Here is a 25,842-nt window from a genome sequence, read left to right on the forward strand (position 1 = left end):
TAGGGCCTTCAAATTTGTCACAGGAGTTCCCCATTTTGGATTTTCAGGAGTGTCTGCGACACACACACACATGCTCAGTGTAGCTTTGAGCAGCCGTTGACAGCTAATCTTAGGGTTTAGGTTTACCCGTCATAAGATGATGCTATAGGGCTGATTATTAAATATTATTCTAATGATATGTGTGTTGGTTTCTGAGCTGCCTTGTACACATTATCTGAATTATTTACTATTCAGCCTCATATTGTGCCATTTGTAAGCCCAGAGCATGTGCAGTGAATCGGTATAAAAGAAGATGGGGAGCTACTGGGGCATCTCTGGAGACACAGATCTTTACTCCTTTTAGAAGGGCTTCCTATACTTCAGGTAGCATGCACATTGGGAACACGCGTGTGTTATCTTTCAGGTGGCATCAGTGTGTCAAACATAGCTACAGCAAACTTCAGAGAGTGTTGGGATTCACTCCATACTGTGCAGAAGAATCACAAATTGCCTTCTTAGCCCCACATAAAGTAGTAGGCACTGTTTGAACAGGTGCACTAAACCACAGCAACCAGTAAATGCTACCAGCTGATTGGTTGCTAAAGATTACTGCACCTGGGTAAACTTAGTGTCTTATTATATAACCCCACTAGTGTGAAAAAGATTATTATTAAAGAAGAACTAAAGCTCAACAATGTACACATGCTACACCTTATGTTATGGCTTCTGTTCAAGGCCATTATAGATCTTTAGCAGTAAAGATATGTGCCCTGAAGACCACCAGGAGCTCCCACTTTTCTTTTCTACTAATTCACTGCACATGCTCTAAACTGCAGTCAGTTATTTCCCTTCAGAAATCAACAACATACCAAATATATAAAATTATACTGTGCATTCTACATCAGTTTTATACCATCATTTTCTATTACAGATGTAACCTCACATTCTGCTAATGTTAGGAGCATTTCCAACAACTCAAAGCTGAGCTTCTAAGCAGCAGCCCAGAGTATGTTCAGGTGGATGACATGCAAAAAGTGGCCAAACTAGAGCAGAAGATGGGAAGCTGCCATTGATAACTTTTAAGACCAGGACCATTACGGTCATAGGCCCAGTAAACCACTGAGTTGGTACAGTAAATTTAGTATATAAAATACTGCGGTTATTTTAGCAGGACTCAAGAATGCAACTGAGCAAAATCTGCTAACTTACATTTCAGGATTAAAGAATGCTCTGCATAAAATATAGGGATGCACCAAATCCAGAATTCGGTTCGGGATTCAGCCTCTCTCAGCAGGATTCGGTTGAAACCTTCTGCCTGGCCGGACTGAATCCGAATATGCAAATTAGTAGAGATGCACTGAATCCACTATTTTGGATTTGGCCGAAACCTCGAATCCTTCGCGAAAGATTCAGCCAAATACCGAACAGAATTAGAATTCTGTGGGAAGGGGAAAAACCTTTTTTACTTCCTTGTTTGTGACAAAAAGTCACACAATTTCCCTCCCCGTCCCTAATTTGCATATGCAAATTAGGATTTGGTTCGGCCGGGCAGAAGGATTCGGCTGAATACGAATCCTGCTAAAAAAGGCCGAATCCCGGATTTGGTGCATCCCTACAAATTAGGGGTGGGGAGGGAAATTGCGTGACTTTTTGTCACAAAGCAAGGAAGTAAAAGATTTTCCCCTTCCCACACCTAATTTGCATATGCAATTTAGGATTCAGTTCGTTATTCAGCCGAATCTTTCACAAAGGATTCGGCCAAATCCAAAATAGTGGATTCAGTGCATCCCTAATAAAATTTGCTATCACAAACAAATTCAGGGTAAGACTCCATTCACTAGCAGTACATCCCTAGAAAAATCTTTCTTCAAGCTTGGTTTCATTTTAAAAACAACATGACAAAAAAAAAACTATGAACATGTTGAAACATAAGATCATACAAGAACTCGGAACATAACTTTACGACTGCCTGTTCAAATAGTAATATTTAAAGGTTAAAATGATATATGTGTATGTAAATGAATAACCTGTAAAATGCATCGTTCTAAACAATGCTTAGTGATGTCATCTTTTAGACTGGGTGCTTAGTGAGGTCATCATGTCACATGACTTGTAATGTATTCCCTGTTGTCAAATACGAATAATTCCACGGCCTGTATTAAAGCACTACAACGTGCAGCTTTATGCTTCTATATGGTCATTGAACTTCACCGTGAATTGGAATAGATTTATGTTGTACAATAGGGGACATGTTTTTCCATCTCTAGCGCACACACGCACGTATTTATGTACAGATATTGTTTACATAAGGAAAGAGAAGACGCTGAACAAAAAGCAGTCAGAAGTCTTGGGAAACATTCAGATTGGCAAAGACATGTGCTATCGGCACAAGCTCCCCCCAACATCTGCAGTGCAAATACAGGATTTCTTCCAGAGGCACGTCATTTATCCATGCTAACAGTTTAACCGAGAGTCTTGCAGCATAGACCAAATCTTAATAATTTCTTGAGGCTTCCTAGGATGTACTAACATTATGTTTGTGTAGGAGCAAATGCTTTTCTTCTGTTTCTCGTCAATATCAAATGTCTTGAAGCCTTTGTGTTTTTCTGGGGCAATGCCAAGCTTTTCGAGGCACATTCCAGTGTACACATCATCAATGGGATATAGCAGAACTTTAGAAGTAGCATTGTACAGTCGCTGTGCTATAGAGCCAGAGTATAGGAAACCACCACCACCTGCATACGGAGGGTAAGAGCCTATATATATACTTTCGGGAATGTAGTATTTCAAAGTCTTTTCTCTGTGAGGTCCAGCATCCTTTATCACATCGCCTATAAATAAATCTTTGGCTTTTTCCGGGGACAGCGTTTTCAAGTAATCCAGGATCAGAGGAGTGTTCACAAAAACGTCATCATCTCCTTTAAAGATAAACTGGGCATTAGAACAAGAATGGCTAGCCCACCTGAGAAAGAGAACTTCTTTCAGCGTTAAATTAAAGAAGGAGTCCTTGTAGTTCCACAGAAGTATGTCCTTATGCATCTCGCTTTCATATCTCACCATGCCTGAAAGATCAGGGTAGTTGTCTTCTGGTGGGGTCTCTCCCAAGAGAAAGACTCTTACAACGGTCATGTTGTTGATTTTCATTTCCTTCCCCCAAGATTCTCTTATGGCCTGCCTTCTATCAAACTGTGGAATTAAAGATTTTATGGCCAAGAGAAGAAAAGGCTTGTCTGCACACTTGTTTGGTTGGTCCAACAACAGAGAGTAATTTTTACATTTTAAATAATAAAAGAAATCTCTGAATCGGTCTGGCAGTTGCTCAAAATCTTTTAATTCTGCTCGGACACTTGTATCCAGGTCACAGGAGTTCAACGCGCTTGCATTGGAAGCTACCATTTCTTCCACAGTAGCATTATTAAGCAAATTTAAGATTGGGTTATACAATCTGTCTAGCTTTTGCTGTTCTCTATTCCAATAAGCATTACTGGCAGAGCGTTTTTTCCAGAATTTACCACTTGGTATCACAATTTGTCCGTCTCCATTTTTGTCTTGGCTGTCGCTTCTTGATACTTCCACTATAAAATAGATGAAGAGATTCACCATTGCTAGTATCCCCACCAGTTTTAATCTTCTCCTTCCAACACTCATTTCTCATACCTAGAAAGATACAAAAATAAACTGAATGAGCATCACAGAAATACTTAAAGAAGGAAAGGCTAAAATTAAGTAAGCTTTATCAGAAAGGTCTATATAAATACACCAGTAAACCCTCAAAGTGGTGCTGCAAAACAAACACAGCTTTTCTTTCCTTCTATTGTGAACACATGGGCTTCTGTATCAGACTACCTGTTTTCAGTTTAAACCTCCAGGGTTAGGGCTTGAGCATGCTCAGTTTGCTCCTCTCTCCCTCCCTGCTGTAATCTGAGCCCAGAGCTATGAGTGAGCAGGGAGAGACTCAGGCAGGAAGTGATGTCAGAACAAACTAATATGGCAGCTGCTATCCTAAACAAACAGAGAGCTTCTAGAGCTGTTCACTCACTATGGTAAAGCATTCTGCAGAATAAATATAGTCTTATAGCTTGCACTATTGTGGTTAATCTATTGCAATAAACTGCTATGGTAGCTTTCCTTCTCCTTTAAAAAAACTTGATATGGGGTTAAAAATTCCGTCTATGGAAGAACTTTATGCAGAACACTCCCATTTTTCTAGATATGCACACACGATTATTTTTTGCTTGATGTATTTATTTTTTAAAAATGTCCAGTATCTATGTATATTCTCTCCTCAACTGGACAGGCAAAGAAAAGGAGCCAAGTCAAATATCCAGCCTGGAGGAAATAAAAGAAAATATTAAAAAAAAAGCCAGTGTTGCTTGCAGGCAGTGGTTAGTAAAAGCCAGCATACAGCAACCATGAAGTAGATGAGTCACAGAGTAAACAGAATAGTTAAACATTAACTATGCATGGATATAGAAAATAGGGAAGATTCTGAAGGAACCCCCTTTATGATTGTGTATTCAATGCAATGAAAAAAAACTTTTTTTACTTCCTTGTTTTGTGACAAAAAAAGTCAAGTGATTTCCCTCCCCTCATTTGCATATGCAAATTAGGATTCGGTTTGGCCAGGCAGAAGGATTCGGCCGAATCTGATTAACTTTTTTTTTTTTTTTTAAATGCCCCCCAGAGTTGCAATGTTGGGGATACACATAGGCGCATAATGAGCAAATTATGTCAGAAGCGCCTTATACACATGCGCTATGTACAACATATCCTAGCGCTGGTGGGGGGCATATTTATTAAAAAAAACCCAAAAACTATGGTTACCCCCAACAAGGAGTGCGGGTTCCAATATAGAGTTCTGCAACTGCCAGGTGGTGCATATCAGAAGGAAGGGGAATGGGGAGGAGGCCTCCAGTGGGTGCCTGGGCTTGTAGGCAAACTTTCTGTTCTAAAATCTATTTAGGTGGGATGTTTATATTAAGATACATATAACATTATAACCCTAAACTAGGAAGAAATGGTTTAATTTTTTTCTCTCAAAATTATTTACAAAAAAAAAAAAAAAAAAGCCTTTAACCCCCTTTGCAATTGAAAAGCCCATAGGGGTGGGGTGGCGGCAAATACGTATGTATTCTTTTACATGTCCACACCTCTATTGTGTAAAAGTTTGATTATTGGCTAGGAGTATCAAACAAACCAAGACACGTCAACATTAAAAAACAAAACAATAGGGATGCACTGAATCCCCGAATCCTTTGTGAAAGATTCGGCCAAATGGGCAGGAAAGGAAAAAGTGGAAAAAATTATTTTGTGGCGAAAAATCATGTGATTTCCCTACCTGCCCCTAATTTACATATGCAAATTAGGATTCAGTTCGGTCAGACACAAGTGTTCGGCCGAATCCTGCTGGAAAAGGCCGAATCCCGAACCAAATCCTGGATTCGGTGCATCCATCTAAAACAAAATATAAATTTTTCTTGTTTGTTTTTACAAGTTTGATTGAACTAGTTTACTTGGAAACAAAGTTACAAAGACTGCGCAGTACAATATATTCAGTAAGAGCCAAGAAGAGGGTGTTTCATTTAATAACATTATCAGGGTGGTGTAGGTTCCTAAAAGCCTCGACTGTGTTACAGATAAAGGCAGGGGGAACAAGCCGCCGTATTTAAAGCCTGGCATATGCAGGATATTAACTGCATACTATTAAAATCAGTTTGTTATTGCTGCAAGGTTCCCTAAAAGATTATCGGACTAACTAATCATTGGCCAGTATATGGCCTCTGTATTTCATCTTGCAGTTTTCCAGCTGCAACCTTTCTTATCACCTCTCATAGCGAACATAAAAGTTAACTTTTAGCATCTTAAGCTGGCAATAGATATAAAGATCTTTGAAAGAACTTTTCGTTATCGTGAGACCACGATTATCTCGAAACAATCATTTAAATGTACGATTTGTCCATCAACTAAAAAGACCATTTCAGGCGTTATTGGCAGCAAAACTGAAGGTAGCTGACTGCTTGGCCCTGCAAACATAAATAGATTGCACTGGGACGATAAAGATTTTTAAACCTGGCCGAACAATTTTCTGACAGATGTCGGCCGAAAAATTGCAAGATGTACGATCATTCGAATCCCACTAATTTCACGATAATTTGACGGATTGGTCGGATTTCGCTAAAATCGGTCGTTCACCAAAGAAAAATCTTTGCGTCTATGGGGACCTTTACAGAATGGCTAATTCTAAGTAACTTTTCAATTGGCCATCTCCTGAACAGCTCTAGAAGCTCTCTGTTTTTTTAAGATAGCAGCTGCCACATTAGCGTGTTGTGACATCACAACTGCTCCCTCATAGTTCTCTGTAAGGCTACAAATGTATTGTTATGTTTTATTACTCTGCTTTCTACTCAGGACTTTCCTATTTCAGTCTCTTACTCAAATCAGTGCATGGTTGCCAGTGTAATTCGGAACCAAGCAACCAGATTGCTGAAACTGCAGAGCTTCTGAATAAAAGGTGAATTAACTCAAAAACCACAAATAATAAAAACTGATTGCAAATTGTCTCAGAATATCCCTCTCTACATCATACTAAAAGTTAATTTGAAGGTTTGCAGAGATAAAGTTATTTACCGTTACTAACATATTTCCTATTGCACAGAGTAGAGATTTACAGTAGCAAGAGTAGAGCTTCCCTAGTATGTGATGTAATTGCACAGTCCTGTCTGTAGCAGGGAGTTCCAGTAAAGGAGGCAACTCGTTGATACATGTGATGTGCACAATAGGGATGGGCGAATTTGACCCGTTTTGCCAAAAATTCGCTGCTGGCGAAATGTTGCAGACGCCCATTAAAGTCTATGAGCGTCAAAAAAATTGTCGTGCGGCAAATTTTTTTTTTTTGACGCACGCCGCCATACAAGTCTATGGGCGTCATTTTTTCGGCAAAACGATCCCTAGTGCACAATAGTCTCACTATGATGATTTGTAGTGCATTTGCTTAGCAACAAGCACCATGGGAAAATTCTCCCTGGCCATTCACTGGTCTTTTGAGAGAGCTGCTAGGCTTAGAGGTACAGGTATGGGATCTGTTATCCGAAAACCCATTATCCAGACAGCACCGAATTATGGAAAGGCTGTCTCACATAGACCATCTTTTTCCAGATAATTCACATTTTTAAAAATGATTTCCTTTTCCTCTGTAATAATAAAACAGGTATGGGATAGATGTTATCCGAAAAACCCATTATCCAGAAAGCACCGAATTACGGAAAGGTCTTCTCCCATAGACTCCATTATAATCATATAATCCAAATTTTTTCAAATTATTTCCTTTTTCTCTGTAATAATAAAACTGAACCTTGTAAAACTAAGATTTGGAAGCAAAAGCAGCCTATTGGGTTTACTTAATGTTTACATGATTTTTTAGTGGACTTAAGGTATGAAGATCCAAATTACAGAAGGATCCTTTATCTGGAAAACCCCGGGTCACGAACATTCTGCATAACAGGTCCCATACCTGTACTTGATCCAAACGTATATATAATTAATCTTTACTGGAAGCAAAACCAGTTCATTGGAATTATTTACCTTTTAAATGATTTTTTAGCAGACTTAAGGTATGAAGATCAAATTACGTAAAGATCCGTTATCCGGAAAACCCCAGGTCCTGAGCATTCTGGATTGCAGGTCCCATACCTGTACAGGAGTGGTAGCTGGTAATGTCTGGAGACTTTATCATCAGGCCCAGTAACAGAATGTAATATCCACACCTTTTTAACAACCATAAATAACCAAGAATGCTGATGGACATCGGGCCTTAAGCTTGAAATGATTTAATGCAACTGGTCAGCTTTAAATACTAGTTCCAGGGTTAGAGTAAAAAACAAAAATTGTCCTTGAAAAGCAGGGACAGGTGCAAATGCTGCATTAGTTTATTGTGCTATAAAGAACAAATGCCTTTGTCAAGGCAAAAAATTATGGCAGCGCCTTTATAAATAAGCAGAGAATGAAATGTTCTGTTTCTACTTAAAAGTTTTTTCAAATCTGATGTGAAGACTGGCATTGGCTATGTGTGCTGCTGTTTGTTTATTCATACATGCACTGCTTGTGGGCCCTAGAATACAATAATAGGAAAGTAAATGCGAAGGTTCCTAAATACCATTTGCAACTTTGATTGCCAAATGGTACAGCTTACTGTTTGGTCTATGGCACAAGCAACTTTTATATTGTTCAGAAGGAGATCACAGCGGGTAGAAACATGAAGGGCACTGGCACATACAGACACATGACAGTGAATGGGCCCCACCAGGAGTTTTCCTGGTATCCCTGTGGGCCAGTCCAACACTGCTGGTCTTCTTCGGATCTACACCAACATCCAACCCAGGTAAAGAGGTGATCCGGTCAATATAATACTATATTATAGTAGCAACATAGCATACATGACACTATGCTTTCATGCCTTTTGTGGTGTCACATGTGGTCACAATAATTATGATGCGGACACCACAGCCTGGATGTACCTGCACTATATTTAGCGGAGAACTGCTGCTAGTGTTCATACCTACAGCTTAACCAACAGAAGCCACATAAACGTGTAGAGCAGCTACGAATATTAAAGGGAAACTAAAGTTCCTAAACATTAAACATGCAGAAAGGGCCCCCTAACCAAATCTGCAATTTACTTTATTTTTAGAAATAGGTTTTATAAAACTGTTTTTATTCTGCCAGTTCCCACAAAGATCAACAGGCCAGGGTCTGGCTCCCTATACAGAACAGTTTTACAATCAGAGGCTCTGCACAGAATGCCCCCTGCACCAAGTCTCCCCACCAGTCCTGGACTGGGATCCAAAATAGGCCCTTGCATTTCAAGTACCAAGAGCCTCAAACAGCCCACAACCACTCCAATAAATAGTTTGTGGTAGAGTCCTGCAGCGGGTCAGGTACCTGAAAAAACCTGCGGGTTGCTGGTGGAGGTTCAGAGTGCGGGTATAGACGCGGGTCAGTGGGTCGGTCCTTCTCAATATCGATTTTCACTCCTTTTTTCTGATCACGCCTACTTCCGATGATGTAATTTCCGGTCGGGTTGCGGGTCCCAAAAAATGGACCCACACAGGACTCTAGTCTGTGGTATCTTACAGCAGCCCCTCTGCCATTTGCTGGAACCCACAAATTGCCTTCCCTCCAGCCCCACATCGCACTGAGCTATAAAGGAGTACAGCAGTGTCCAAGGCCAGTGCAGTGTAAATACCACCACCTAAAAGCAGCAATCTGGTAAAAAGTAAAGGGGGCTGCTAAAGTTTTCACAGTACCATCCTGGGATTGGGAATGCTGGTGCATCCCAACAGAAGGAATCCCTTTTGTAGGTTTAATCTGTTTTGGTGGTGTCAATAAGCCCAGCAACAGAATATAATTTTACATTTCAGACTGGAGAATACAGAAGAAACAGACTAAAGGACGATATCTTTAAAAAAAATACACAAATGAAAAAATAAGACCATCTGCAAATTGGCTTAAACCATCAATGGTTGTTTCAATGGATATTGATGGGATACTTTCTTTAAAGGAATAGTTCAGTGTAAAAATAAAAACTGGGTAAATAGAAATGTTTTGAATATAGTTAGCCAAAAATGTAATGTATAAAGGCTGGAGTGACTGGATGTGTAACATAATAGCCAGAATATATAAAATCCCAGGTTTAATTGTATACGCGGTCCTTAGCCGGCTTTTACTTGTATCCCCTCAAGTCCAAAACACAGTACCTATAACAGAAGCCAGTGCCAAAGGCACAGGACAAGACAAACAAAAATATAGGGTAATATTGTTTGGTATATAACACCCCTTGTGCTCAAAGGATGTTACTTAATTCACCACACTATGTGCAGACACTTCCTCACCACGCCGATAAAAAAAAAAAAAAGGACTTTTTTGGTTTAAACTCTGCTTAAAATAAACTTTCCAGATGGGTGCTACGACATTGAGGAGATTTCTTACATGCATGTGAAACTCTCCCAATGTGAACTGATGCTTCTGAGCTTCACTCTGAGCAGATTTCTTACATGCATGTCTGTGAGTACCCATCTGGAAAGTTTATTTTAAGGAGAGTTTTCTCTCTTTTTTTTTATATTGCCTTTGGTGGTGGTGAGGAAGGATCTACACATAACAGAACACTACTTCCTGCTTTGCAGCTCTCTTGGTTTCCACTGATTGGTTACAGGCGGTAGCCAATCATTGAGTTATATTTTAGAAATGGTACCTTATTTTAATGGATAATATTTAGAACGTTAATTTTATCCCATGACATTACATTTTCTTTTTCAGAATAGTTCCCCTTTAAACCCCCTCTCCTTCTTTACAGAACTGTGTTCTACTTTAAATGCACGCAGAGGCAGCCATTATAAATCAAGTCATAGCTGCATCAATGTAAATCGCCAGCGGGATGGCACTCGGATCTCTTCAGGCGACTTCGGAAAACGAATCGGTCTGAATACTGTCCCGCCGGCGATTTATATTCTAACCAACGGGAAGGCATTTAGGGGAGATTAGTCGGCCGAAGAAGAGGCAATTTGTCGCTGGGTGACTAATCTCCCCCAGTAGCAGCGTGTGCCACTGCCCTAACTGCTCTTCATTTACTTTTCTTATATTTTCCTTAACTTGTGTGTTCATAGGGTTTTAGATAAGCATAAGGTAAATCATTAATGAATTTGGTTGTAAAGTCAGAATAACAAGCTTACTAACCTTGTATTTTACAGGATCCATCTAGCAAATGATATGATGGCAGTTATATTTTTAATCTTAAAATAAAAAAGTTTGTTTATTCAAATGAAGGGATTTTGTTTTACGTATATAAGGAACAAGATTGACACACACAACATACCTTTAGGATGTTTTGAATTTTCTCTTTTTTAATAAGTGACTAGTTGTTCAGTCATTCAATCAAAGGAGCACTTTCACCAAGGATTCTCAGTGGCCCGGGTTAGTAATGTATGGCCAAAACACAATATTCCGGTCACAAAAAAAGAGGCTTGGGGCTTGACTATGGGCAGGCGGCAACTGCAAGCACAAACTGCCACCTAAGCATTTATCCTCTGGTCCCCACTACCTTGGTGACATCAGCAGTGGGTCCTTCCCCTCCATGATATCACCAGCAGCTTTGGGTAATAGGTAGAGCTGAGGGATTTGTACAAAGGTGGGTGAGTGCAGGTTTTAAAAAGGCAGGTTAGGTTCTGTTGCAGATCAAAGGGTTTCTGACCTGCTCATCACTAGTAATGCCCCAAATCCATAGGTAGCTTTTGCCTGGTTCCTGCATTTGTTTTGGTATTGAATCAAATTGTATTGCCCCTACGGCTCATTCAGGCTGATCAGAACACAAGGAAGTGAACAGGAGGTGTGATTCCTCTTCACTTTCTCATCAGCCACCACACCAATCACTGGCTGACATTGTGCACTGAAAGATCACAATTTCAAGCCTGCCCAATCAATGAGCCGAACAATATTGGTTGTACAATGAACGGTGGGCCAGCAAGCATGTACCAGAATTCACATGATTTATTGCCACGTAACCGCTTTACTGCAAATCACATAAATGTTCATACCAGAGGGGAATCGATACACGTTCAATTCTGGAGTATAGTGCACTCTTTGACGATTTGTAAGTAATTTATAGTTGTCATTTCCTTCATTATTGAAAGTATGGCATAAAGACAATTTTTTACACTCCAAAGAGCACTGTACATACACCAAGGGGCCTATTTATCATGCTGTGTAAAACATAAACACGGGTGATGTTGCCCATTGCAACCAATCGGCAATTAGGGTTCAACAGTCACCCACAACTTAAAAACCAAAGGGAAGATCTGACCGGTTGCTATGGGCAACATCAATGGTGATGTTTTTCTCCACATCATGATAAATAGGCCCTTGGTGTATGACATTTTTCAGTTAGGCCAATAGCAGACAGAAAGTTGGCGCAGCTGCTCTCAGACTGCGTATTTTTTGTTCAGGCTGAGAGAAGCTGACATGCTCTGTGCCCCTATCTCAATTGAATTGAATAAGATCTGCTAGAGTGCAGTTATGCTGAGAGGAAAATAAATGAAGGCAGCCATTTTTAGACCAACCACTGCAGTTTGTTTTTTTTTTGTTTTTTGTTTAACTTTTTTGCCCCAAGTTCACATTTGAGGTCCAACATTTGGTTGAAGACCACCTTAGCTTATGGCAAGATATAACAGCCATTCAGACAAGAATGTATTTGATTTAAAATAATTTTTAGTGCAATTCTCACCCAGTTGCAGTCTATTGCAATACCATGTAATAATGTCTATACACTGGCAAACATGTACAGCACACTAACCAGACATCCCACCACCTGCACCAATGTATTATGAGAAGCCATTCATGTGTAAAGCCACCTTTACTGCTTCTTTTTACTTTCAACTGTTTAAAGCTGGTCATAGATGTTCAGATTTTAATCCTAGTCCGATAGGCAGTGATCTAAAACTAACCATTCAGATTTAAAATGTAGGATTAAAGTAGGAAATAAATCAGATGTTCTGCCGTTAACTGAGACAGCAATCAAAAAATTTAAAGTGTTTTAAAGTAATACAAATATAATGCAGTGTTGCCCTGCACTTGTAAAACTGCTGTGTTTGCTTCAGAAACACTACTATAGTTTATATAAATAAGCTGCTGTGTAGCAATGGGGGCAGCTATTCAAATAAGAAAAGGCTCAGGTCAAACAGCAGATAAGCTCTGTAGAACACAATGGTTTTATCTACTATTTAACCTGTGCCATATAGATTTTTTTCAATTTCTGCCATTGATACACAGCAGCTTGTTTATATGAACTATAGTAGTGTTTCTGAAGCAAACATCAGTTTTACCTGTGCAGGGTAAAAGTACATAATATTTTTTATTACTTTAAAGCACTTTCATTTTTTGGTGTTACCGTTCCTTTAAGTCCCAGAAATAGTACAGGATAGTCAGATGATAGGCAACACATGCAAAGATATTATAGTTAGACAAATATTCTAACCGGTCAGATCAACTAAACAATTGTCCGACACGGACTGGAAAATGCCGGGACAAGTCCACACACCGCCTGAAAATGGTTTCACACACTTACTTATATCTGTGCATCTATGGTCAGCATAATGGATTTTTTTAATCACGATAGATAATTTAACCACAGAGAACGAAGGACCAAATATGGGCATATTTGGCCAGCTTTAGTCCTTTGGAAAAGTGCACCAAAAACGAGAAGTTGCACCACTCGGGCTCTGTACTATTCTTCAATATAATCTCCAGCTTTTCGGTTATTTAGATGAGAACCTCAATTATCAGCATATAAAACCACTTGGCTTATGAAACTGAAGCAAATAAACAAGCACCCTATGATCAAAAGCCAGTGTGTGCAAACTGCCGTCATTGTTAAATTGCACCAGCAGCCTGCCTCAGAGAAAGGGAACCGACATTTTATATTAACTACCAGAACTAACCCGGTTATAAAACATTTCTTAAAAACACAATGGAAAAAGTCACAGGTTGAAATGATAGACCATGTGCTTTTATATATACTGAAGAGAGAGGAAACACCTATTGTGAACATACGCTGAGCAGAGACCTTTCTTTTTATCCAACGAACAGCGTCTAGGCAGGATTTGCACATGATCTTTTACCAAAACATCCGGCTTTTACTATTTTTTTTTTTTCTAAAGTCTTACAAACCAGTAATGTAAGGGTGGGCGGAGAACGTTTCTAAAAAGACTCACAAACACTCTTACAACAGTTGCGGAAAGTGCCAGCAGTGCAGCGGGAGGAGCAAGGTTTTATTAACAAAATCTTTCCAATCCACCTAGCCAGAAACCGAGAAGGACTGTGAAATCCTCCCGAGCAGGAGAGAGAGAGAGAAAGAGCCGACATGTACACACTAGAGGCCATTCAGAGAGAACTTGTACTCTTATCTCCAGAAAAAGAAGGAATGTACTGCAGGCACTGTGCTTAGTCATGTCACATGCTGTGCATTGCTTGCTAAGCCTTGCTCCCTTGTCCCTGTATTTGCAATGGTATTAAATATAAAGTTAAATTGAGCACAAATCTATCCCTGCCTGCACCTCCTTGTGGCTTAAAGGGGTCGTACAATTTTAGCTTTTTAATATATTATAGAATGGCCAATTCTTTGCAACTTTTCAGCTGGTCTTGTTTTTATTTTTTTTGAATGGTTTGCCTGTCTCTTCATAGCTTTCAAACAGGTTCATTGACCCCGACCACCAAAATAATATAAGGGTGGTTCAACCTTAAAGTGGTTGGTCACCTTTGAGAAATTTTAGTATGATGTAAAGAGTGATATTCTGAGATAATTTGTAATTTGAAGGTTTTGGAGTTATTTAGCTTTTTATTCAGCAGCTCTTCAATTTGCATTTTAAGCAATCTGGTAACTAGGGCCCAAATTACCCTAGCAACCATGCATTGATTTGAATAAGAGACTGGAATATAAATAGGAGAGCTTCTGAATAGGGATGGGCGAGTTTTTTTCGCCTAGTTTTGCCAAAAAAATGACGCCCATAGACTTGTATGGCGGCGTGCGTCAAAAAAAAAAAAAAAAAAAAAAAAAGACGCGCGTCAAAACAATTTCACAGTGCGAAAAAAAATTTTGCCGCCCATAGACTTTAATGGGCGCCTGCGACATTTCGCCGGCGGCAAATTTTTGACTACATGGGTCAAATTCGCCCATCCCTAATTCTGAATAGAAGGATCAGTAATAAAAAGTATAAATACCAATACATTTGTAGCCTTACAGAGCATGTTTTTTTTTTAGAAGGGGACAGTGACGCCCATTTGAAAGCTGCAAAGAATCAGAAGAAAAAGACATAACTATAAAAAATAATGAAAACCAATTGAAGAGTTGCTTAGAATCCTTGTTCTATAACATAATAAAAGTTACTTTAAAGGTGAACCACCCCTTTAAGTTAGTTAAAAGTTGTATAGAATGACCAATTCTAAGCAACTTTTTAATTGCTCTTTTATCTAACTTTTTCTAGTTTTTGAATTGTTTGCCTTCTTCTTCTGACTCTTTTCAGCTTTCAAATGGGGGTCACTGACCCCATCTAAAAAAACAAATGCTCTGTAAGCCCACAAATGTATGGTTACTTTTATTACTCATCTTTCTATTCAGGCCTCTCCTATTTATATTCCAGTCTCTTGTTCAAATCAATGCATGGTTGATAGGGTAATTTGGACCCTAGCAACCAGATTGCTGAAACTTCAAACTGGAGCACTGCTGAATTAAAAGCTAAATAACTCAAAAACCACAAATAATAAAAAATTAAAACCAATTGGAAATTGTCTCAGAATATCACTCATCATCATACTAAAAGACAACCCCTTTAAGGTCTCCATACATGAGCCGATATAAGCGGTCGACAGATTAAGTCGGCAGTTTATAGGGCCCTGAATGGGGCCATCCGATTGATTGATATCTGGGCAAAAGTAAGCCAGATGTTGATTGGGCGGGTTTAAAAAGCCTGTCGGATCAAGGACTGCATTTGTTTGTTGATCCGGTCCTTGATCCGATTGGCTGTATACGCAACGTTGTGATCCTATCGAGACGATATCGCCCACCTGAAGGTGGCCCTCTCCTATTTATATTCCAGTCTTTCATTCAAACCACTACATGGATGCTAGGGGAATTTGAACCCTAGCACCCAGATAACTGCTAAATTCCAAACTGAAGAGCTGCTGTACAAAAAAGCTGATTTGAAAATGACAAAAAAAAAACGAAGATCAATTGCAAATTGTCTCAGAGTAGCACTCTCGACATCATACAAAGAGTTAATCTAAAGGTGAACAACCCATTTAATGTAATTTTTTTATTCTTGTTTTTCACTAAAATGTAGCTTTCTAAATCCAGGTTTGAGATATTGCCATAAAAATTTCTAGAACATTATGTTATATGTATCCTCATCACACAGTCTTGATTTAAGTTTGTCTTCTATGAAATAAAATGTAGCACTGCCCACAGGGGCCCGAGACAACCCCATACATGTCATCATTACCCTTTACATGCCACGTGCTATCAGTAATCAAACAGCATAGATCAAAGAGAGTCTCAGAATCCGCTGTTCCTGCACAATGGTAATTTCATGCCAGTGCTGTAGAGTCTGCCAGGCACACAAAGGGTTAAAGTTCTATGGCACAAGTAGTGTTTGGATTACTGTAGCCCTCTGCTTTTCATATAAACCTTTTGTGATTGGAACAATTATTAAAACAGATGTTTTCATGAAACAATGAAGGAAATCGGAAATGGAGAATTTATTTTTGGCTACGAGCCACTGGGGTTCTCAAGCAGCCACGAGCCACTGGGGTTCACAAGGAGCCACTGGGGTTCTCAAGCGGCCACGAGCCACTGGGGTTCTCAAGCGGCCACGAGCCACTGGGGTTCTCAAGCGGCCACGAGCCACTGGGGTTCTCAAGCGGCCACGAGCCACTGGGGTTGGCCCTTCAGAGAAGGACTAGCGTAGTGGCTAGAAGGCCCATTAACAAACAAGGTGTTTGCCCACTGTTGCCATGCAGAGAAGTTCAGTGTCAGTGTGCTTGTTACTACGTGTAAGGTTACTTAATGTAAAGTGTCATGGCTGACCAGAGGACCTGGAGGAGTGCTTTGGCTCAGAGGTGAGGTCCACCTTTTACCGCTGTTTATATCAAGAAGGGCGCTTTCCATTTATTAACACCGACAGCAGCGACAAGACCACTGGAACATTTTTTGACCGCCAATGTTTTCAGACGCAGTCAAGTCTCCAGGGAACCATAGGCTTAAAGGTTAAAATAAAAGGTTAAAATTTGGTGACAATGCATCATTTCTTTCCTAAATGTTTAAGAGTATTTGTTCCCCCTCCCCCCCATATCCTTGAGACAAACATCAGCCAAACCGACTCTCTGGAAATGAGGGACAATTTCCAATCATATAAGACTGGAGTGAGAGGTTTTTAATTCCATGCCAAGGATCCAACAACCTGTAGCTCCTCTTTCTTAAACAACCACCCCACCCCCACAGACTGGACGGGGGATTCTGGGAGTTGTAGTTCAGGGATAGTGGGAAAGTCACAAGACTCAGGCCAGAGAAGGCAGCACAACACATCCAGCTCCAGGCAGCTAGAATGGAAGGCTGGAAATAACATCTAAAAAGGAGGGGGGGCTGGGCAGCAGTTACAGATGAAGGAGAGTCAGTCACTGCAGGCTGGGGCCCCAAACAAGAAAACTTACGGCGGTGGGATACTATCGAACACTTAGTCTAAATTTCGAACAACGGGTGTAAATGTATCCATGTGCCCCCAAAGGAACCCCCCTTTAGTCCCGGGCACTAGTAGCGTCTGTGACGCAGAAGTTCCAGCACTATATAAACCCCACGTAACTTTATAAACACGTCGCTCACGTGAAGCCGCTCACGAGTCAGTCACATCGCACAGTAGTTGCTGCTTATAGTTATATAGTTACAACCCCGCCTTTCCCTACACTAACACCGGTTGCGCGCGATTATTTACCTTGTCTGCCCGGACGGTGCGGTGGTTTCTTCTGGACTGTGCCTTCCCCAAATCTCATCATCGTCCCCCCTGCTTCATCGCTCGGCAGCCGCGCTGCCTCCCCCCACAGGTGCCCCCTGTCTTATCGCCCAACAGCGAGGAAAGGCAGGACACGGAGCAGCGGAATTAAGCGGTAGGGGGGGGGGACACTGGCTTCAGAGGGTTTCACTTTGCTCCGTCACTAGACTTTCTCCCATAAGTGCGCGCTCCGCATTGGGAAAATCAAATCCAAACAGACGCTGAGAGAAAGTCGCAGTTTGTTCAGGCAATAACAACAATCCGTAAGTGTCGGCGCCCCCGGGAAATTGCCGGTGGATAGCAGCGCTCTGAAGAAAAACAACGCGACACTAAAGCAGAGCTGCCGGCGGCGTGTCTAGCAGCTGCCCGGGGGAGTACGCCCAATTGGCGTCATCCTTACTTCCTCGGCAACCAATCAGCAAGGGCGTAGCACGGAGCGAGGTCTCTCAGGGCAGAGGCGAGAGCTATACAGGTGTTAAAGGCGCATCTGAGGAGACTTGTTAGTGGCTCGGCGGCTTTTGAGGGGGGTACGTCGCGTTTCTGTCTCTGTTTGTTATTAGATAAATGTTACTTCAGCTTTACACCAGGGGGCGGGGCAGTGAGCCATTCATTCGCCGCGGGACTTTCCACCTTTGTATAATTCATAACCATTGCCGCTTGCAGGGGGCGGGGCCTTCATGGGAGGCGTCAACTGAGCGATTGTCCTGCAACTTATCCTCCTGCACTTTACTACTGACCTGAGTCTATATAGATATATATATGCAGGACTGTCTGGTTTATTTTCATACGACTGGGCTTGTCTTTCATTTATGTCATCCATAGTCACTACAGACATCTGATCAGCATAAGGACATTGGAGCTGCTCCTCACCTTGGAACTGGGTCTGTTCTTCCCCTAGGTGCAACATCAGACTTTATTTAAAGAGGTTGTTCACCTTTAAATCAACTTTGTCTTTTAGTGTGATGTACACAGTGATCTGAGAAAATTTGCAGTTTTACTTTTTTTTTTTAATATTGTTTGCGGTTTTTGACTTAGTTTGCAAATTCAGCCATCTGGTTGCTAGGGTCCAAATGACCCTAGCAACCTGGCACAATAATGGAGTGCTCAACCTGTAACATTTCCACTTGTTGGAAGTGGTGGGTGCTCAACTGAAAGTCCCCCCCTCCTTGCACGGGGAAGTATAGGAAAAAAAATCAGGAACACACCAAAAAATTGTTGCTTAAGTGAAATAGGTGATTTATTTAACCCATAAACATTAACAAAGATGGCAACGTTTCGGGCCCCCCAGGCTTGATAAAGGGCTCAGAGGGGCCAGAAAACGTTGCCATATTTGTACATGTTTATGGGTTAAATAAATCACCTATTTCATTTACGCAATAATTTTTTGGTGTGCTTCCTGATTTTCTAGCAACCTTGCATTGTATAAGAGACTGAAATATGAATAGGAGAGGCAGTGGCGTAACTATAAGGGTCGGACTACACGGACATTTTTGGCGGGATCCGACGCAGTGCGATAAATCGCATGCGACGGAAATAAGCAAAGTAAATGCATTGTCGGATGAAGTCACCGCGTTGACCCGACGCGACTGTCAGGTGCAGACACTGCTTCTGCATCCGACAGTCGTGTCGCGTCGGATCAATTTCTATCTCTTACCTTATTTCCGTCGCTGGCATTTGTCGCAGAACGTCGGATCACCCAGAAAACATCCTTGTAGCCCTCCCCAATACCTTAGGGTCGCAGAGGACCTGGACCAAGGGGTCTGCCGAACTGAAATCCCCCTGCACACTGAGCTGTCCCAGAATTGTTGCCTGCCAGACCCTGACTGGCAATCTGTGATTTCTGGCAAATGCCAGAGGGGCTGCCATAAGATGCCATAGAAAGTATCTATTTAGTGGGCTGGTGGGAGCTGATTGGGCCTCTCTATACTTGTAATGCCAGGGCCTATTTTGACTCCCAGTCCAGACTTGCCGCAAGTAATTGAGTGGCGGGGGGGCGCAGCTGAGGCTTTCCGATAAGGGAAGGAGAGGTTGAAGTATCTGCTGAAGTAGGTCCGTGTCGGTGTGTGCTGCTAAGCTGGGCCCCCTGAAAATTTTTTTGCAGAGGGGGGCCCAACTAGCTGTAGTTACGCCACCAAGCAGAGGTCTGTGATAGAAAGATGTGTAATAAAAAGTAGCAATAACCAGTGGTGTAACTATAGAGGAAACCGGCTCCTGCAGTCCAGGGCTGGAACTATCTTCCGTTCTATTTGCGCTTCCGCACGTGCCGAGTGGCAGTTAGCGCAAGCGCACATCCAGGCGGGACCAGCCAGGTTGCCTAGGGCACCTGGCTGGCATGGCCTGGCTCTGCCGCAGTCCCAGGGGGGCCTGGGGAACAGGGGGCCCGGACTGTGGGGTCTGCTTCCTCTATAGTTAATTAAAAAGAAACCTTCTCCCTAGCCGATATCCTACCTGCGTTGAGGAAGGGAAACGCAAGTCTAGCGGGAGTGGGTGGAGTCGGGAAAGGAGGATAAGCATCGGAGTGCGCCGTGCCCCTCTGAAGATTTTTTTGCAGGGGGCCCGGCACACTCTAGTTACGCCACTGGCAATAACCATACATTTGTGGCCTTACAGAGCATTTATTTGTTTGTTTTTTAATTGGGTCAGTGACCCCTCATTTCAAAGATACAAATAGTCAGAAGAAGGCAAATAATTCATAAACTATAAAAAAAATAAAGGCTAATTGAAAAGTTGCTTAGAACTAGCCATTCTATAACATAATGATAGTTAACTTAAAGGCGAACCATCCCTTTAACTTTGAACTTATAAGATTTATACAGTTTATCTAGTATAGGTAAATCTAAAACAACTGGACTTGCTGAGTAATCATTGAAGAAGTTCACTACTCATCCGAGCAGCTTCTTCAGTTCAACTGACTGGTGTGGGAAGTTCTCGGCATTAGTAGAAGAGTTTATATGCAAGCCTTCACAAGTGTGGTTTTTAGAAAAAGTAACGTATGTGTATAGAAAATGGATCTGCACACACACTGATTTATGCAGCGGGGGAGTATCCCCTTTTATTTAGCCACCAAACATCAACGTTTCGGGGGGGGGGAACACCCACCCTTCATCATCCTGAACGTTGATGTTTGGTGGCTAAATAAAAGGGGATACTCCCGACTGCATAAATCAGAGTGTGTGCGGATCCGTTTTCTATACACATACGTTGCTAAGGGACCCGGCCAAGTTAACAGAAGAAACGCACCACCAGTTGCAGGATTGGTGACCTACAGGTGTGCGGTAGGAGGATTACATTGTTTTCAGAAAAAGTAAGACATATTGGAAAGCTTTTACATATTGACCTTATTTAATGTCTCCTTTTGACTGATATGACACAGTTAGGTGTTGCTGCTGTCACCTTCGTTGACCTCTGCTGCTTTTTATTTGTCTGCCTTTGCCTGCTGTTAGTTCCAGTGTTTGTGCTATATTTATAGACACACATAGAATTGTAAAACTGGCTATTTATCAACATTGTGCCGAAACTTTGCATCGACCTTAAAATTCATTTAACAATAAAGCTGGCCATACATGTTCAGAATTTATTCGACGTACGACAAACGTTCGGATACCGATTGTAAATTTGCTAATGCTAAGTCTTTATTAAGAAATAACTTACCTAAACTCCGCTTGCAGTCCTCTACAGAAAAGGCGATCCATCGTGCGGCGCTCGATTTCTCCTCCCTGCTTTTCTTATAGGAGATAGCCAGGGAGGAGAAATCGAGCGCTGCATCATGGATCGTCGCCGTGCTGCCTTTTCTGAAGTGGAGCGGAAGCGGAGTTTCAGAAAGTTATTATTTCTTAATAAAGACTTAGCTATTTAAAAGTTTATGAATTTTTCAATAAAAAAAATTTGATGTTACTGATCCTTTAAATTGTTGGCTTAAAGTAGGAAAAATAATAAATCAGACAATATGTTGCCCATTAATTGACATATGTGCATTATCAAATATCCTGTAGAGACCATTTTTAAATGTCTTATCTTCATTGCATTTTTAACTCTTTGTATGGTATAAACGTTCCTATCACCAAACAGACAAACATACATAACGCTTCTGTGTGCATTTTGTGTATACGTCAAAGGTCATGGATGTGTATCGGCAATACACGCAAAGATGATATTATCGGAGAGAAATTTTCTAACCTGTCCAAACAACTAAATGACTGATCGCCATAGTACGAAAATTGTCAGGACGATTATTCAGAGCGCACGTACGGTCCGAAAATCGTGTATGATTCTGTCGTCATGTGTATGGCCACTTTTACACGGGGGAAAAATGAAAAGGGATATTGGTGATCAACAGAGAACTCACATTAGGGTCTACTTTAGTGTGAATAAGTGTAATGTAACAACAGAGCAGTGATATGTCCCCTGTTTTACCTTTATCTCAGACTGCATTTGTTCCACTTTTAGGCCAAGGACACACTGAGCTTATTCTCAGCCTGCGGATAAATGTAGACTGAAAATCAACCTCTACACTTGAATTAGAGCTCTTCTGTGCCAGCCCAGTGTGGCTGTAGCCTTAAAGGGGACCTGTCACCCTAAGAAATAATTCAAAAATCCTATTTTGCCATGTTAGTCAAGCAAAATAAACATTACTTATAAATTATTTAGAGCTTGTTCCCCAGGCCCGGATTTGCGGCAAGGCCGCATAGGCCCGGGCCTAGGGCGGCAAAAAATAGGGGCGGCATGCCGCCCAGCCGCATTATAGGGACGTGTGCGTCCCCATTTAATTGCACCAGCTGCGCCGGCGTTTTTGCCGGCGCCCTGGGAAGGGGAAGTGTAGGCGGGCGCTAGGACTGCGCGGCCGCCTGGTCGGACTGCGCGGCCGCCTGGTCGGACTGCGCGGCCACCTGGTCGGACCGCGCGGCCTAGGGGCGGCCGGCAAAGAAATCCGGCACTGTTGTTCCCTTCAGTCTGTGAATTCACAACCACAGCAAGCAGGCAGGTGCCATTTTGTAAACCGTAAAACAATAAGACAAGAAAATAAAACGATTGTATGAAAGTCGGGTAGATGTCGATTGGGCGGGTTTAAATATACCATCAGACGAGGACCAAATTTGATTTGGTTTGTTGATGCGGCCCTTGATCTGACCACCCGTATTCTTCTCGTTGTAATCCGATCGTTGGGCCTTAGGACCCACGATCGGATCAGTCTGATATCACCGACCTCAAGGTGGGCATATCAGGGAGAGATCTGCTCATTATGCCAAATGAGCAGATCTCATGTATGGCCAGCTTTAGACAGAACACATGTATGCATGAAAATGTGATTGTCAATACATGTGGGTGTGCTTAGGTACTGCAGAGGGCTGACAAAGCATTTTGTAGTAACACCACACCCATACTTGCTTAATTGATCAGGGTATTCACGTGTGCTATTAATTGCACATTGCAGGATCTTATTGCAGAATAAAGAGCGAAACGGAGACTGACTCCGCTCCGTATACAATGAAATAAGTTAGGGTTTCAGGAAAGCTTGACGTGAATGAAAATGACAAGAAGTATATCGCATGACTCAAAATCTCAGGAATTTATATGCGATGATATTCAGTAATGCATGAACTGATTTTCACAATCCAGAAAATATGCAGAAAGGTTAACCAGTTCCTAATGACATTGACTCTTGGGATTGTGATTGGGAACTTAGATTATCGACAGCTCTAAGGCTCTGAATTATGAACAATTTCTGTAGAGCACTGTGTAAACATGTCAGCGCTATTTAAATAAGGATTAATACATCCAACATTCCATATAAAGGTATATATGAGTATTTGCATGTATTTTGCCTTGGCTGTCTTCTGATTTGTCAAATATTTTGTTTATCCTGACCAAGTCTCTCACTCATATATGGGTAATGCTATTGCACTAGAAGGTAGAAATAATATTTGACAATAATAATCTCATATTTTGAGTCTCCTCTTTATCTTCGCATATTCTTACATTTACAGCTAGTAGACCTTTTAACACTTTACCAGGAAAATGTACTGTAGAAATTGTAGAAATTTTAAAGTCAAGGAAAGTCTAATTCACTATGGTTTGTTGAGCACTGCTAAAGCTTTTCAGCCCCAAAAATGTTCTTGTGAGAATTCTCAGGAAAAAAGAAGCTGAAAAGCAGCAATTCTAGTATGTCAAGAATTTACAATTATTTTGTTTTCATTATTATCCCTCCTACTTTTGGTATGGGACCTGTTATCCAGAATGTTCGGGACCTGGGATTTTCCGGATAATGGATCTTTCCAATCCGTTATTTCTACTAGAAAATCATGTAAACATTAAATAAACTAAATAGGCTGGTTTTGCTTCCAATAAGGATTAAAGGATCAGTAACACCAAAAAAGTTTTTTAAAGGAATGACAATATAATGTACATTATTATAGTTTATATAAACAAGCTGCTGTGTAGCCATGGGGGCAGCCATCAAGCATGGGCTGTATAGTAGATAACAGATAAGTTCTGAAGCATTATATGCTGTTATCTGCTGCATATCCTGTGCCTTTTTCAGCTTTGAATGGCTGCCCCCATGGCTACACAGCAGCTTATTTATATAAATTATAATAATGTTTCTGAAGCAAACACAACAGTTTTACCAGTGCAGGGCAACAGTACATTATACTGTCATTCCTTTAAAACACTTTTCATTTTTTGAAAATTTGTTACTGTTCCTTTAATTTTATCTTAGTTTGGATTAAGTACATACCTCCCAACATTTTGTAAAAAGAAAGAGGAACAAAAAGATTAGCCGTGAAGAGTGCAGAGGATTTTTTTGACCACGCCCATTTTTGTGACCCCCCTAATTACCATGTCCATTTTATAAAATTTGGCAGGTTATGAAAGTTTGAACACATTCTGTAGTTTTTATGCATTATTGCAGTTTTGCCAATGAATTTGAATTGCCCATTAAGCTGCAAGTCACAGTTTCCCCAAGAGACCTGCTTATCTTAGATAAAAAGTATCTATTCTGGGCTCTCTGCCAAAAGCCAATTAAGTTAGAAACGTTGTATCTTTTTCTGGCTTTCAGTGCAGGAGATCAAAGAGAAATTCAGGAAATTTCAGTAACAAACCCGGGACTGAGGTTTGAGCTGTCAAAATCGGGATTGTCCCGCGAAAAATGGGACAGTTGGGAGGTATGCAAGTACACTGTACTGTTTAATTATCACAGAGAAAAAGGAAAGCATTAAAAAAAACATTTTGGATTATTTAGATAAAATGGAATCTATGGGAGGCAGCCTTTCTGTAATTTGGAGCTTTCTGGATTACAGGTTTCCGGATAATGAAGGTTTAATATATATTATATTTATTTTTAAGGCCCTCTGCTTTTCTTCTTTTGTTCCTTTTTCCAACCTGCTGCCTTTTAGTTCCATGTTTGCAAGCTACATAACAAAAATGCTCAAAACAAAAACGACTAATCGCACGTTTTCTACAACAAACTAAACCTTAATTTTAAGGTGTGCTATTCCTTTAACAGAATAATGCGGGTAGAATGAAAGAGCCAGGCAACAGCACATTGAATATACAAGGAAAATAGTCTTGGGTGAAGGAATGTCAGTAGCAGTAACTGTGAATGAGTTAGTTTGTCTGTGGTACCTAATGCAAGGCTGAGCATAATCCAGACTTGTTTTATGGAACAGCAAAACAGTGTGAGCACTGTACATTAAGGGTGCATCAAATCCCTATAATATTTGTATTTCATATGCGTGTTGCCAGATTACTGAATGCTAATTAAATATTAAAATGTAAGGCTCAGGGCACACATAGTTTATTCTTCATCTGTGTTAATAAGCCAGAGGTAGGATTGCCACCCAGCCAGTATCTCATGTTCTAAACCAGTAAATCACCAGTTTGTGTCAGGGCTGGTATTATAAACTTACAGGCAAAGAGTTGCGGGTAAATGTGAAATTCCCTGTTAGTCCCTCACCTCCCTGCACTGAGTTTTTTAACTCACATGAATTCGATTGTACTCGAAATTCGATTGGGGGGTAATTTATTAAAAAGATCGAATATGTAAAACTCGGAAAACTCTAATCGAATTCAACCAAACTCGAAGTTCGGAGAAAAAACTCGAATGTTGTTAAGACTGCAAACATCTCCTAATTGGTCACTTGACCTCTCCCATTGACTTATACAGGAATTCGCCTGGTTTTCGGTGGCGAATATTCTAATTCGAATTCTTAAAGGGCCAGAGTATGATAAATCTCGAAAATCGAGTTTAAAAAAAACATGAATCAAGTTTGGATAATTCCCTAGT

General features: G+C 40.9%; 1 protein-coding gene across 2 annotated transcripts; it reads right to left on the bottom strand.

Moving 5' to 3' along the window:
* Positions 1-1,866: 1,866 nt before the first annotated feature.
* On the bottom strand, positions 1,867-21,235 carry b3gnt2.L (UDP-GlcNAc:betaGal beta-1,3-N-acetylglucosaminyltransferase 2 L homeolog). Of its 2 annotated transcripts, none has more exons than XM_041562143.1 (2): positions 21,213-21,235; positions 1,867-3,636 (listed from the first exon to the last, which is right to left on the bottom strand). In XM_041562143.1, the coding sequence occupies exon 2, from the start codon at positions 3,625-3,627 to the stop codon at positions 2,434-2,436; it is 1,194 nt and encodes a 397-aa protein (XP_041418077.1). In that variant the 5' UTR covers positions 3,628-3,636; positions 21,213-21,235; the 3' UTR covers positions 1,867-2,433.
* Between the last annotated feature and the right edge of the window lie 4,607 nt (positions 21,236-25,842).

This window comes from Xenopus laevis, chromosome 5L (assembly GCF_017654675.1).
Source record: "Xenopus laevis strain J_2021 chromosome 5L, Xenopus_laevis_v10.1, whole genome shotgun sequence".
Lineage (NCBI taxonomy): Eukaryota > Metazoa > Chordata > Amphibia > Anura > Pipidae > Xenopus > Xenopus laevis.

Bases quoted from the DNA above. Each gene is read 5' to 3' on its own strand.
- b3gnt2.L (XM_041562143.1), bottom strand. From the start codon at position 3,627: ATGAGTGTTGGAAGGAGAAGATTAAAACTGGTGGGGATACTAGCAATG.